This window comes from Dama dama, chromosome 28 (genome assembly GCF_033118175.1).
Source record: "Dama dama isolate Ldn47 chromosome 28, ASM3311817v1, whole genome shotgun sequence".
NCBI classification, from domain to species: Eukaryota; Metazoa; Chordata; class Mammalia; order Artiodactyla; family Cervidae; genus Dama; species Dama dama.
Window position 1 is genome coordinate 25,534,837 of NC_083708.1, and position 16,310 is coordinate 25,551,146.

The 16,310-nt window shown below is 41.2% G+C and overlaps 1 protein-coding gene across 1 annotated transcript; it reads left to right on the forward strand.

Annotated features, from left to right (window-relative positions):
- Window positions 1-12,848: 12,848 nt before the first annotated feature.
- Window positions 12,849-13,514, forward strand: LOC133048094 (large ribosomal subunit protein uL16-like; the record flags this gene model as incomplete). Its single annotated transcript, XM_061131683.1, has 1 exon — window positions 12,849-13,514. A coding segment is annotated over one exon (639 nt), but the record flags the coding sequence as incomplete, so codon positions are not given.
- Window positions 13,515-16,310: the final 2,796 nt, after the last annotated feature.

Consider the following 16,310-nt stretch of genomic DNA (forward strand, 5'->3'; position numbering starts at 1 on the left):
CTCCAAGCAGAGCTGAGATACAACATTTATTTCTATTCAGTACCTAGTGCAGATTATCAAGCTGCCTTGGTTCATGGTTCCCTTAGTGTCTTGGTAACTTTTATGATGTGAAAGAAGCAGTTCCACTTATTAAGTAGAAATATCCAAACAACTTAGTAGTAGTAGGTTACTCAGTGACCAAAATGGACATGTCACCATGTTAAAACATCTTGCAGCCCTCTTGTGAGCTTGCTGTGGCATCCTGGGCACCTCGCAGCAACATTGGGTGCTGTACGCTACACAAGAGGAATGTGACATAGTTATCTCCTGTCTAAACAATCTAGCAGAGAAGAAAATACAGTAAGGATGTTACCCAGCAAAGTGAGCTGGTAATAATTAAAAGATGTTTTATTGGTTAAGATGTTTAATTGCAGAAAGCAGAATTCACTCAACCTGCTTCAAGTAGAAAGAGCTTCTTAAAGAGTATTAGGTTGCATATAGAATTTCTAGAAAGGCCAAGGAAGCAAAGTTAGCTACTACACTGTCAAAAGAGTTGTCCAATTTTACCACAAAAATGTTTAGTGAAATGGTGACTGGTGCGGCCCTTGCTGTCTTTCACTCAGCACCTACATGACCCTCAGGGATGCTCCACAGCTACCTCAGCAGAATGAAATACCTCCCTGAGTGCAGCAGGTGCCTCATCATGAAGAACTCTGCTTTCCAAGTCTCATGGGAGCCTGGATATTGACTTGAGGGATCTAGATCATAGGTAGACACTCTAGCTGAGGAGTCAGGGGTTAATGTTTTGTTTTGTGCTTTTTATTTTTCCAGCTTCCTTAGGATAAAAAGCAGTTCAGAAGAGGACTAGGATGAATGCCATGTGATCTACTCTGCAGTCCAAATGAATACATTGGTTGCCAAGAAGGAGTAAGAGATTTGGTCGTGGAACAATTAGAATCACTCCCTCATTCATGGACATAGGATCTGAACTGGGCAGACACATGGGTGGCCAGTCATAGTGGAAAAAAGACAAGCAAAGGTGCAGTGTACAGTAAGATTGAGATAGTCATTTGGGGCTTCGTCAAACAAGGAAGGGAACTTGGGTTGTGCCAATGTGGTGAAAGTCTTATACCAGATGAAGGGTCTCCAAGAACATGGTAAAGGTGCCCTGGAGGTTCTTGATTAAAAAACGAATAGAATCTTGGAACTAGAAATGGAAAATAGGACATCTCTTCTCTCTCTAGACTCACTCCCCTTAGGTCTTTAACTCCTATGGCTTTAAAGGTGTCCAAATGCTGAAGACCCCACATTCCTTAATCCAACCCAGATCCCCCTTCTGAACTCTGTACTTACATACCCACCTGCCTACCCAACCTGATACAGGTAGCGATATGCATCTCACCATTACACATGTCCAGACTGGAATTCTTGGTTTCCCTCCCTTCATAGACACGCTCACAGACTTCCCACCTCAGTATAATTAGTAGAGTCAAACTTTCAGTTCTCAGGCTAAAGATCCCTGACTCCTCTCTTTCTCTCACATGCATAACAACTGTCAGCAAACCCTCTCAGTTCTTCAAAAGACATCCAGAGTCTGACACCTTCTCATCAACCCCTCCACTGACACCCCTCTGTAAGTCACTATCATTTCTTGCCTAGATTACTTCAATAGCTCCTAATTACCCTTCCAGTTTTCCTAACATTCTCCACACAGCAACCAGATTTTTTTTTAATGCAAGTTAGTCAAATCACACCACTCCTCTGTTCAAAATCCTCTCATGACTTTTCTCATCAGAGAAAAAATCAAAGTCCTTACAAAGCTACATAATTTGGCCCCAGCTACTTTTCCAACCTTGCCTCCTACTTGTTGACTGTACTCTAGCCTCAGGCATCCATGATATTCCTCAAACATCTCAGCACACCTCCGCCTTAAGCATTTAAGCTTCCCTCTACTTTAAATACTCTTCTAGTTGATAGTTTTGTGGTTCTTTCACAAGCATTTTTCTTCTGTAATCTGTTCAAATACCACATTATCAAAGAGGACTTTTCTGTAATTCAGTTCAGTTCAGTCGCTCAGTTCAGTCTGACTCTGCAGCCCCATGAACTGCAGCACGCCAGGCCTCCCTGTCCATCACCAACTCCCGGACTCCACCCAAACCCATGTCCATTGAGTTGGTGATGCCTTCCAACCATCTCATCCTCTGTCGGTCCCTTCTCCTCCTGCCCTCAATCTTTCCCAGCATCAGGGTCTTTTCAAATGAGTCAGCTCTTCGAATGAGGTGGCCAAAGTACTGGAGTTTCAGCTTCAACATCAGTCCTTCCAATGAACACCCAGAACTGATCTCCTTTAGGATGGACTGGTTGGATCTCCTTGCAGTCCAAGGGACTCTCAAGAGTCTTCTCCAAAACCACAGTTCATAAGCATCAGTTCTTCGGCCCTCAGCTTTCTTCACAGTCCAACTCTCACATCCATACATGACTACTGGAAAAACCATAGCCTTGACCAGACAGATGGACCTTTGTTGGCAAAGTAATGTCTCTGCTTTTTAATATGCTGTCTAGGTTGGTCATAACTTTCCTTCCAAGGAGTAAGCATCTTTTAATTTCATGGCTGCAGTCACTATCTGCAGTGATTTTGGAGCCCGGAAAAATAAAGTCTGACACTGTTTCCACTGTTTCTCCATCTGTCATGAAATGATGGGACTGGATGCCATGATCTTAGTTTTCTGAATGTTGAGCTTTAAGCCAACTTTTTCACTCTCCTCTTTCACTTTCATCAAGAGGCTCTTTAGTTCTTCTTCACTTACTGCCATAAGGGTGGTGTCATCTGCATATCTGAGGTTATTGATATTTCTCCCGGCAATCTTGATTCCAACTTGTGCTTCTTCCAGCCCAGCGATTCTCATGATGTACTCTGCCTATAAGTTAAATAAGCAGGGTGACCATATACAGCCTTGACGTACTCCTTTTCCTATTTTCCAACCAGTCTGTTGTTCCATGACCAGTTCTAATTGCTCTGTGTGAAATAAAACTAGACACTATTTTTTTATTGCATTTATCACCATTTACTACAATTCATATATATATATAATATATATATATATATATATCTCTTAAATTTTTATTAGAGTAGAGTTGATTTACAACATTGTGTTAGTTTCTGCTATGAAAGTGAAGTCGCTCAGTCATGTCTGACTCTTTGTGACACCATGGACTGTAGCCTGCCAGGCTCCTCGGTCCATGGAATTTTCCAGGCAAGAGTACTGGAGTGGGTTGCCTTTTCCTTCTCTAGGTGATCTTCAGGACCCAGGGATTGAAGCCAGGTCTCCCACACTGCAGGCAGACACTTTACCCTCTGAGACACCTGGGAAGTTTCTTCTATACAGCAAAGTAAATCAGTTATATATATGTGTGTATATATATATCTATTCTTTTTTAGAGTACTCTTTTCTCATATAGTAATTATAGATTATTGAGTAGAGTTATCTGTGTTATACAGTAGGTTCTTATTTGTTATCTATTTTATATATGGTAGTGTGTATATATCAATCCCAAACTTCCAGTTTAACCCTTTCATCTCCTCCTCCCTGATAGCTGTTTGTTTTTACATCTGTGGCTCTTCTGTTTTGTAAGTAAGTTCATTTGTATCATTTTTTTTTTTTTAGATTCTACATATAAGCAATATCATATGGTATTTGTCTTTCTCTATCTGACTTATTTCACTTAGTATGATAATCTCTTGGTCTATCCATATTGCTATGAATGGCATTATTTCATTCTTTATTATGGCTGAGTAATATTCCATTTATATATGTACCTATCTTTAGCCATTCATCTGTCAGAGGGCATTTAGGTTGCTTCCATGTCTTGGCTATTGTATATAGTGCTGCTATGAGCACCGGGTGGCATGTATCTTTTTGAATTAGAGTTTTCTCCAGATGTGTGTCCAGGAGTGGGACTGCTGGATCATATAGTAGTTCTATTTTTAGTTTTTTAAGGAACCTCCATACTGTTCTCCATAATGGTTGTACCAATTTACACTCCCACCAACTACGTATATATAAATTGACCCTTCCCATAAATCAGGGCAGCACCTGGTATACAGTATAAGCTTAGTATTTGTTGAATGGATATAATCAATCAAGGTCAGATTCATAATGAGGACATAGTATAAAATAAGAAATAACGTGGAGAAACGGTGGATGATTTTTTACTTCCATATCTCTGGGTCCCCACTCTATCCCTCAATCCATGAAAAATTCAAGGGAATCACGAAAAGTATGTGGACCTCATGAAACAATGTGTTAATCAACATTAAGTATAGAACAGCATGGTTTGGAGACCAAACAGGTGGCCAGTTACAACTTCATACACTTTTCTAAGCCCCAACAGCTTATATGGCTTTTTCACATTCATTTTCTAACTGTATCCTCACAACAACACTGAAAATCAATTGGGTATATTTTCCCCATTTCACAAACAAGAAAAATTAAGCTTAGCAAAATAAAGTTACTTCACCTGGTGGCAAGTGAGGAGCTCAAATGCATCTAAGAAACTCTCAAAGTTTTGGTCTTTTCCCATCACACCAAGTACACAGACCCTAAATGCAGTGGTAGAATCGAGCTCATTACCTACACTCTCTTCGCTTCTCATAGGTGAACAACTGCACCAAATTAACTGGTAATGTTTGAGTTTGGGGCAGCTGCTGAATTCAAGAGAAACTGATTTGGAATTTGTAGTGTGTGCTTGCTGTGGCTGCATCTTTTACATCCATGGCTGATGTGTGAAATCACTCTGAATTAACCGCAATTCAGAACACAACGTTATTCAGAATGATTGAAGGATACATTCTGCTGGCATGATTTTCCCTTTTTCAGAGTGAGGAAGCTTCTTTATCAACAGGTGCAACACTGATGTTTTATCTTCAAACAATTTGTGTACGTTCTTAAGAAAAAGCATCATTTGATGGGTCCAGGCCTTCCTTTATACAATTGTTGTCTAGGTTAGGTGGAAGGACGATCCTTCTGATGAGTGTTAAGGAGGACCTTCTGGGAGGTTCTCCCTGTAGCTCTCCAGCCCCTGAGAGAGTGAAAATTTGGGAGTAAGTGCCCTCCAGCCCAGCCCTGCAGACACAGGCCTGAGGACAGCAAAGTATTATTATTGTGAGAACTGGAGATTGAAGTCTAAAGGCTGAAAAGTCAGTGTTTCTGGGGAAGTCATTTCCTCTGATTCCAGCTGCCCATCATCATCCCAGAATGACTGAGAGAGAGATTAGCTTCATTTGGAAAATGGGAGGTTGAGAGATGACAAAGGTGGTGGTGGTTTAGTTGCTCAGTTGTGTCCGACTCCTTGTGACCCATGGACCGTAGCCCACTAGGCTCCTCTGTCCACAGGATTTCCCAGGCAAGAATACTGGAGTGGGTTGCCATTTTCTCCTCCAAGGGATCTTCCTGATCGAGGGACCTAACCTGAATTCCCTGAATTGCAGGCAGAGTCTTTACCACTGAGCCACCAGAGAAGCCCCCAATGACAAAGATATTGAAAGTATAATTGGGTAAGGTTTAATTGTTCCTTACAATAGACAGTTCAAATAATAACATATACTCTATAAAAAGTAGAAAACAGGGAGCTTTTAACAGAACAGTATAATTAAGTGGCATAGAAATATTTGTAAAAGAAATTACCAGCAAAAGGTTAGTAATGTGGGGTCCCTATTTCCCCCAGAGGTTGCCCACATAAAATTAATGGAGGATTTAAGCAATTATTTGCACAATTAAAATTTTCTTCTTCGCCTCAGTTACTGGAGCTCTCAGGTGGAAGTTTTCAGAACCCAGATTATCACCATAATCTGGAAGGGTCTCTTTGCTTTGTATGGGTAAATATAACTATATGATGCTGCATTTATCCTGCTGGCAAAAAAAAAAAAAAAAAAAAAAATTGGTCCAAGCTCCTTTCATCTGAATGACTTTCTTTTCTTTTTCAAAATAAAGATGCTCACACTTAACCCCTAGAGATTCTGATTCAGTAGATTTGGTTGAGGCTTTAGAAATCTAAGTTGGAAACAGCTTGCAGGATAATTCTGATTTTCAGCTAACTTTGGGGTACACAAAACCACAGCATCTTTTTCCTGAGGTTTGTTATGCAGTGCGCTGTTTAAACAAACTCCAGCTCTCATTTGCTTTCTTATTATTTTCCTAGCTGTGCTGAGCACCAAAAAAGTCCACTTACTTTAAAGGTCCAGTTAACTGGATTTCTCTATGTTAACATAGTTCCATACTTTCCACTGGATTTTTTTTTCCCCCTTGGAGTGTGAGAATTTGACAAGGAATGGTCTTTGCAGCCTTCAGCCTCTAATATCTGCAGTTTCAGTGTGTCATACCTCTAGTCTTATGAGAGGACATGTCACAGCCTCATATCCTTACTCAATATTAAAAAAATGTTAACAGCATTATCATAATTTCCCCCTTTTTCAGTTTGAGATTTCTACTGTCATTGATGATAGAGGGTGAGATAAATGAGACTAACACAGCATTGTAAATCAACTACACTTCAATTTGGGGCTTCCCAAGTAGCACTAGTGGTAACAAACCTGCCTGCCAATGCAGGAGACATAAGAGACATGGGTTAGATCCCTGGGTCAGGAAGATCCCCTGGAGGAGGGCACAGCAACCCACTCCTGTATTCTTGCCTGGAGAATCCCATGGACAGAGGAATCTGGGGGCTACAGTCCGTAGCATCGCAAAGAATTGGACACAGCTGAAGTGACATAGCATGCACACGCATGCTTCAATTTAAAACGAAAAGGAATAGAAAGGCCGTATGCTCCACGAAAAGAAAACAATAAATAAATAAAAGAAAGGGTACATTGATGTCCCCTCTTGGGAAACTAGCAGATCACGAACAAGGGCAACTTTGAGCAGGATTTCAGCCTTACCCAAAAACAACAGTTCTCTTTACTCAGCAAAGAGTGCAATATTCAACCTTTTCATGGAAGGATTTAGTATTCTTTTCAAAGCAACATATCAAAAACCCACACACAATGGAAACATTCCCTCTCACTGGGGCATCAAAGAAGAGAGAACTTGCACACAGACTTTCTCAACTGAAATCTTTTCATTTACAGCCTCAGATATGTTCTCTGGGGATCACTGACTTAAAACCATGAAGAAGAGGATGAGGGGCCATCATGCCATTTCCATTAAAAGCAGTTGTTGAGGCCATTTTCCCATTTTCTTTCTCTTCTTCCTTATTTTGCTATAATTCTTGCATTCCAGTAAAATGAGGCGTTCTGCAGCAGGCCAGACAACACTATTCTTCCTTAGCCCTAATGCCAGTTGCTTTTCAAGTGGGTGGTGGGATAACTAAGAACAGTTGTTCCTGGGGCACAGTCTCTTCAAGATTTATTATAACAAAGTATTCTGCCCTTTCTCTTTGTGGGGACTTTTTTTCTCTATAAAATTTAATTTAATTTATCTTGGGAGAAGACCAGTGGCCAGTGAAAAGTCACAATCACACCATCTATGCAACCCAAGTGAAACAGGAAGAGACTTTTCCATTTAACACAGAGTTCTGACCTTATCCTGTGTACTTGGAAATGCACAGGGAAGAGTAGCGACGTACATATTTGTATATATTTTGTTGCTGTTTGCCACAGCTCCCAGCAGGCTGTGGCAGGCAGACTTCTAAAATGGCTTCCAATGGTTGTGTCTCCTAGTACTCATGCCTTTGTATAATTCCCACCCGCCCCGTCCGCCTCCTTCTGTGTGAGCTGCTACAAATGACTAGTTTCTAATAAATAGGCATGGCACAAGTGATGGGAAGTCACTTCCATGACTAGGTTACAAAGGATTGTGACTTCTTTTTGCCAGCACTCTCTCTCTCTCTCTCTCTCTCTCTCTCGGGGACACATTCTGCTGTTCTGTTGCAAGATGCTCCGTGGAGAGGCTTACAGGGCAAAGAATGAATGGAGACCTCCAGCCAATAGCTCAGCCAACAATCTGCAAGGATCTAAATCCCCAGGAGTGATCTAGATACAGATCCTTCCTAGATGAGCCTTGTGATGACTGAAGCCTCGTGAGAGACCCAGAGAGAACCAGAAGACTCAGTGAAGCCCTGCCTGGGTTCTTGGCCCATAGAAACTACACAATAATAAAAGTGTCTTAAGCTGTTGTTTCGAGATAATTGGTTACAGAGCAATAGATAACTAATACACATGCACTGTTTTTGTAAATACTACCTTTGAATGTACACATACAAAAAAGTATGCAAATCATAAGAACACAGTTTAATGAATTTTTATAAAGGGAATACATGTGTATAATTACCATCCAAATAATAAAAATATTACCAGCGTCCCAGAAACCTCTCTCTACCCCTCAAATCATTAACCCTTTCCAAGATAATCATTGTTTTGATTTCTATTACTATAGGTTAATTTTCTTGTTTGGGGGTTTTGTGTGTTTGGAATTAAGCATTATATATTCTTCTGTAACTGCCTTTTTTCTCCAATCATTTTTTTCCTAATCATTATGTTTTTGACCATCATCCTTGTTGCTTCAGGTAGCAGAACTTCATTTACATTTACTGCCATATATCATGACTGTTTCCATTCTACTGTTGATGGACAATTGGGTTTTTTTTTTTAAATATGTATTTATTTATTTTTATTTTTTAGGCCATGCTGTGTGACATACAGGATCTTGGTTTCCCAGCCAGGAATTGACCCTATGTTCTCTGTATCGGGAGCATAGAATTTTAACCACTGGACAGCTAGGGAAGTCCTTTAGGGTTGGTTTTTATTTTTGTTTTCTCATTATTTATTAGAAGTAATGTTGCTATGAATATCTTACATATGTCTTTTGATACATCTATTTCGCATCCCAGGAAAGGAATCTGTGGATCAATGGATATGTATTTGCTCTGCTCTAGTGGACAACTTCCCTTGTGGCTCAGATGGTAAAGAATCTGCCTGCAGTGTGGGAGACTCGAGTTTGATCCTTGGGTTGGGAAAACCCCTTGGAGAAGCGAATGGCAACCCACTCCAGTAGCTGTACCTGGAGAATTCTATGGACAGAGGAGTCTGACGGGCTACAGTCCATGGGGTTGCAAAGAGTCGGACACAACTGAGCAACTAACACACACACAAACACACAGTAGACAACTTAATCACCATCCAAGGTGGACGCACCAATTACAATAATAAGAGCAGTGTATGAAAGTTTGAAAACCCTCTCTTCCTTATTCATCCATGCATGCTATTCTCAGGTTTATTTTGAATTTTAGCCAATCTCGAGGATACACAGTAAAATCTCATTCTAGCTTAGTTTGTATTTTTCTAACAATAAATGATGTTAAGCAATTTTCGTATATTTATTGGCATTGGAATATATTCATTCATAAAACATCGATATATTTTTATCCTTCTTTTAGTAAAATTTTTATCCTCTTAAAAATAATACTAAGATATATATATTTAAATATGAATATTCAATTTGCCCAGCACCATTTGTTGAAAGTTTGTTACTCATACTTCACTGTAGTGGCATTGTATGTATTTCCTAAGGCTGCCCTCACAAAACACCATAACTGTGTGTCTTATAACAACAGAAATTTGATGTTTCTCAGTTCTGGAGCCTACCAGTTCAAAATCAAGTTATCAGCAGGACCAGGTTCCCTCTTCCCTGCCTCTTTCTAGCCTGAGGTGGTTTGCTGGCAGTCTTTGACATTTCAGCACACAACTGCAGCACTTCAGTCTCTGCCTCCTTATCATATGATTTTCTCCCATCAAGTCTGTGCTCAGATGTCCCTCTTCTTATAAGGACACCAGTAATACTGGATTAAGGGCCCACCCTACTACTTTCCCTGGTAGCTCAGACGGTAAAGTGTTTGTCTACAATGCGGGAGACCCAGGTTCGATCCCTGGGTGGGGAAGATCTTCTGGAGAAGGAAATGGCAACCCACTCCTGTACTCTTGCCTGGAAAATCCCATGGACTGAGTATCCTGGTAGGCTATAGTCCATGGGGTCGCAAAGAGTCGGACACGACTGAGCGATTTCACTTTCACTTTTCTACTACTCTAAGACTTGAAAGTGAAAGTGTTAGTCACTCAGCCATGTCCGACTCTTTGTGAACCCGTGGACTCTAGCCCAACAGGCTTCTCTGTCCATGGGGTTCTCCAGGCAAGAATACTGGAGTGGGTTGCCACTCCTTTCTCCAAGGGGTCTTCTCGATCCAGGGATTGAACCCAGGTCTCTTGCATTGCAGGCAGATTCTTTACCGTCTGAGCCACTGTAAGACTTGATCATAATTAATTACATCTATAACTCCCCTTTCAAAAATCAGGTCACACTCTGAGATACCAGAAGTTAGGACTTTAACATATATTTTGAGGGGACACAATTCAACCTATAACAGGCATTTTTTTTTTTTTTTTAATAAATCAAATGATTTGTGTATATGTATGCCAGGCCTCCCTGTCCATCACCAACTCCCGGAGCCTACTCAAACTCATGTCCATCGAGTCGGTCATGCCATCCAGCCGTCTCATCCTCTGTCATCCCCTTCTCCTCCTGCCCCCAATCCCTCCCAGCATCAGGATCTTTTCCAATGAGTCAACTCTTTGCATCAGGTGGCCAAAGTATTGGAGTTTCAGCTTCAACATCAGTCCTTCCAATGAACACCCAGGACTGATCTCCTTCAGGATGGACTGGTTGAATCTCCTTGCAGTCCAAGGGACTCTCAAGGGTCTTCTCCAACACCACAGTTCAAAAGCATCAGTTTTTGGCACTTAGCTTTCTTCACAGTCCAACTCTCACATCCATACATGACCACTGGAAAAACCATAGCCTTGACCAGACAGACCTTTCATGCTGCGATTCATGGGGTCACAAAGAGTCGGACACGACTGAACGACTAAACTGAACTCAACTGATGAGCCTCTTGCCAGTGCATGCTCAGTCGTGTCCAACTCTTCACAGCCCTATAGATTGTAGTCCTCTAGGCTCCTCTGTCCATGGGATTTTCCAGGCAAGAATACTGGGACTGGATTGCCACGCCCTCCTTCAGGGGATCTTCGCAACCCAGGGATCAAACACAAGTCTCCTGTGTCTCCTGCATTGGTGAGTGGATTCTTTACCACTGAGCCACCTGGGAAGCCAGGGCCCTATTTGGGACTTTCTATTCTTTTCCTGGGCCTTCCGTATTTTTTTTTCCCCTAAGTAAATAGAGTGTTTTAAAACAAAAGTGTAGAGAACGGTGCTTCGGAAAGGCAAAGTGGGTACAAAATTACGAGTTTGATATAAGGCAAGGAGGAAAAGGAAAGGGCCCTACATTAAACAGGACAGGATACATTAAATAAACTACGAAGAAGTACAGGCTGCAGGAAGCCTGGGAGAGTACGTTCTTCAGAATGTGGTTTGTATGGTCCTAACATGGGGGACACAGCTGTAAGCAGTGGGGTAAGAGGAACCAGAGGTTGTTTAATGCTGAGTCCTGGCAAGCCCTTAAGGTCAGGAGGTTCTGGCCACGATGGTGGTAGTAACGATTTGGCTGATAATTGCTGGGTTGGAAAGATAAGTATCAGGAAGGCAAAGATGTGGTCAGGATGGTCCACAGGGGTCCCGGCAAAGCAGTGGGAATCTGCAAACTGGAACTGAAGAAGCCGGGGTAAACTCTGTTAACTCTGGGTTGTAATTGACAAACCACTTCCCAGCCTTTCTCAAAACACAGAGATGTATATTTAATAAATGTGTTGGGGAGTTTACAAAGGCATTTTGTTTGTAATAAGTGACATTAGGCAAAGTTTTCCTGTCAGCAAATAGGACTGCCATTTCTATTCCTGTGTTGCTACATGTAAATAAATCGCTCCTTTTGTGTAACCCATTTTGAGATTCCTGTAAACGCTGGGGATAAAGAGCTTGTTTTTTACTTTTCTTGAGACAAACCACATGAAGAACCCAGGCACCAGTATGCCATCTAGGCCTCTCCCCCATCCTGGAAATGCAGAACTGGAAATGACTTGTAGTAAAAGGATTAATGAAGGAACATCTCTTCCAGTTAGCCTTTCTCAAAAGGGCAGAGTAGAAGGACCCTACTCTTTAGTGAAGCACTTCAACATTTAGCATCCTTTATCCTTAGAAATGCCCAAATCTAAATCTTTTTTTTGTTAAAATTGAAGCCTCTCCTCCTGTTCTCAGGGAAAACAAAGAACATGAAACCAGATTGCAAGTCCAAATTAGGTTTTTCCTTTAATCTCACTCATAGTCTCTCCCTTCATAGCCCACAGCATGGTTTGCAACCATATACTTAAACATGTATTTGTTTATTGTCTCTCTCTGTCCTCATTTATGGTTTAGTACCCCAAGGGCAAAGAGCATGTCTGTTTTGTTCACCACTGCATAGCCAGAGCACAGTTCTATGCCTACGCCTTAGCAGGCTGTCAACAGATATTTGTTCAATAATTAAATGCGAGAGAAGGTGGGGTGTATAATGTTGAATCTATCACAGATCTTTGTTTAATGTCAATGCATACAATGGGCATTTGTCTGCTACTGCCATGTTAGATGCAGTCAGTGAGTCATTCTGCTTTTGCATCAACTCCCTTCATGGTATCTCCAGAGATTGTTCAAAATAATATTAATACTCCAAAGTCTCTTTGACTAAGGAAGCCTCTAACTAGCCTCCAGTTTTTCTCTCATTGGTCAGGCCCACAAAATTGTAATAGTTTAAGCTTTAAAAATATCACATTCAAGGCTAGAATGAACCATGAGGTACTGAATTAAAGTGAGAGACATGATTATGAACTCATGATTAGCTTAATATAGATACTGAGGGATTCACACAAAAATAATTATAGAAATGTGTATTTATGAGACCGCCCCGCCCGGTGTTACCGGTATTATAAGAACAAGCCGTACCCAAAGTCCCGCTTCTGCCGAGGTGTCACTGATGCTAAGATCCGCATCTTCGACTTGGGGCGTAAGAAGGCCAAAGTGGATGAGTTCCCACTCTGTGGCCACATGGTGTCAGATAAGTATGAGCAGCTCTCCTCTGAAGCCCTGGAGGCTGCCCGTATTTGTGCCAACAAGTACATGGTGAAAAGCTGTGGCAAAGATGGTTTTCACATCCGAGTGCGGCTCCACCCCTTCCATGTCATCCGCATCAACAAGATGTTGTCTTGCGCTGGAGCTGATAGACTCCAGACAGGTATGCGTGGTGCCTTTGGAAAGCCCCAGGGCACAGTGGCCAGGGCCCACATTGGCCAGGTCATAATGTCCATCCGCACCAAGCTGCAGAACAAGGAGCATGTGATTGAAGCCCTCCGCCGGGCCAAGTTCAAGTTCCCTGGCAGTCAGAAGATCCACATCTCCAAGAAGTGGGGATTTACCAAGTTCAATGCGGATGAATTTGAGAACATGGTGGCAGAAAAGCGACTCATCCCGGACGGCTGTGGGGTCAAATACATCCCTAATCGTGGTCCCCTGGACAAATGGCGGGCCCTGCACTCATGAGCATCAGCTCTGTTCCCTCCTTAATCACGCTCACCAATAAATGCTATTTCCTGTCAAAAAAAAAAAAAAAAAAAGAAATGTGTTATGTGGTTAATATACATATATTTATTTCCCAAATCTGTCTGCTAAGAAAGACTACAAGCAGTTATATCCCAATATCAGCAAGTAAAACTACCACCCAGATCTTGGTTTCTAATACTTTTTTCCAATAAAATGAATCAGTGATCTTTGGAGAAATGACAGATCCTAAGGCTCCCCTGGTGGCTCAGATGGTAAAGAATCCACCTGCAATGCAGGAGACCCAGGTTAGATCCCTGGGTTGGGAAGATCCCCTGGAGAAGGAAATGGCAACCCACTCCAGTATTCTTGCCTGGAAAAGTCCATGAACAGAGGAGCCTGGTGGGTTACAGTCCATGGGATCTCAAAGAGTTAGACACAACTGAGCGATTAAGCACATGCAAGACTTGGTTAGGGCATGTGCAAAATAACCTCAATCATGTTGTACCAGAAAGTGAGGAAGTGCTTAAACAAAATGACATGGGTGTGTCACAGGGACATAGGAGTTTACTGAAAGAGAATTCAAAGGCCAAGATGATGTGACTTATGGATCAAAATAAATAAAGTAGCATGGGAATATAAGGCAAAATATATAAGAAATATCCACCAGCACACAGTCTAAATACATGATTGAATAAATAAATAAACTGAGGGGGGAGACAAATTTATACAGACTAACTCCAAATAATTTGTACAGATATTCTTCCCTCAAGGAGATGGAGTGTAACACCCCATTCTTTAAATCTGGGCTTTACTTAGTAACTTGCTTCTAAAGTTTACAGAAAAGAGAAACCTGGTAGACACCATCTCAGCCAGGTTAACAAGGTTAACATCATCCATGTTATGTTGATGGCATGAGTCCTTCATATGATTTGTTGAGAATGACATCTTACCTCTCTGGTTTTTCTCCCAAATCAATAACCCCAGTCTAACCACCTGAACACATGGCAAATCCCAACTGAGGGATAATTTACAAAATACATAACTGGTACTCCTCAGACTGTCAAGGTCATCAGAAACAAGGCAAGTCTGAGAAGCTGTCACAGTCCAGGGAAACTTAAAGAATAAAGGTAATATGGTATGTTGGGTGGGATTCTCAAACAGAAAAATGACACTAGGGGAAAATTAATGAAATACAACTAAAGTACGGAGCTTAGTTAATAGTAATGTATCAATATTGGTTCAGAGTGGGAGTTTAACACCAGAAAGAGTGAAAGATGCTCAAATTCTAGATATGTCACAACAGTGTGGTCAGCCCGATTTCATGATAGATTTGATCTGCAGAGTGAGAAGGTCAGAATTATTCCAAGAGGCTTGGCCAGAGCACCTGGGTGAAACAGGTACCATTTACTGATAATGGAAACAAGAAAGAAAGAATGGGTCTGAGTGGCACAATAAAAAGTCTGATTTTACACTGCGGCAGAGGTAGCTTGCTGTCCACAAAATCTGCCTTCCTTCTATAGGGAATTGTATTAGGAAAGCGGTTGTCCAACCAGAACGCCCCTTTCACAGTCCCCGGTGCCATGTGACCAGTCTTGCCAACATGGTGTAAGTAGAAATGACTGTATCTCTCATTGGTCACAGCCTTTAAGGAGTCGGTGTGCCTTCTCCATGCCCTGTGTCCATTTCCAGAGAGGGATGCAGAGGACATTGAGGTCCTAGGAAACAATGAGCCACAAGCAGTATTGGTCTTGGTTCCTTGAATCACCACATGGAAGAAAGCGCCCCAACAACCCAGGAACATGTGTATTAAACAGTTACTTGAACCAGCCAAAAAATTCTTTTGTGTTAAGCTGCTGATGTTTTGGGTTTCTTCTTATTCTCTTCTACCTTTTTCTTCTCCTTCTTGAATTAACCTAGTACAGAAATACGAATATTGAGATGTCTCTTAGACATACAAGTGGAAGTGTCAAGCTGGCATTTGGATTCATGTTAGGTGATCAATGAATAGTCATTGAAAAAAGAAAACTCTATTGGACTTTGCCCAAAGCCTTGAGCCAGGAGATGACAGAATCACATTATCTAACCATAACACAGATGCTTCTATTTCTTTTGTTAATGGGGTTATTACCAGAATGTTATTACAGGGAAATGTGAAAGATGTAGTATAACTGAGCTCTAAAAGTTCCATAGACAAGATCATTTCATTATTTTATAGACAAGTCTATAAATGAGAGAAAAAAAGATAATGTGGTTTGGTCATCAAGCCATTTAGATGACAGCAACTGGTCAAAATATTGGATATAAAGAATCCTGACTGACCATTTGGTGCCTCAATTGGTGTTTCTGGTGCCATGTTGTGGGAATGCTGAAAGGATTCTATTCCTCTTAACAGTTATCCATGTCTTCAATGGAAATATAGAGGACAGCCTCATAGACTCCACTGATGACAGGGATGCTAAAATTTTGTAACTCAGTGGACAGTAGGATGAGAATACAATATTATTTAACAGATTTTAGTAGTAGTCTTACTCTAAAAAGATAAAATTGAATGGGGCTCCAAAAGACAAATGACCAAAAAGGAGAGTGGAGACTTGTCTTAGTGGAAACATGTGTGAAAAGCAATTAATGGATTATAGACACCAGTTAGTGCAATTTGAGTAAAAGATAAGTGGTTACTATAAAAGTTATGCCACTTTAATCCACTCTAACAGAAGCACAGTACGCTTATTCAGGAAAAGGATGTTCTTTTTTCAAACTGCACTTAACAGATGATGCTGGAAGCATTGAATGCTATGTATCCATTATATATTTCAAATATATTTT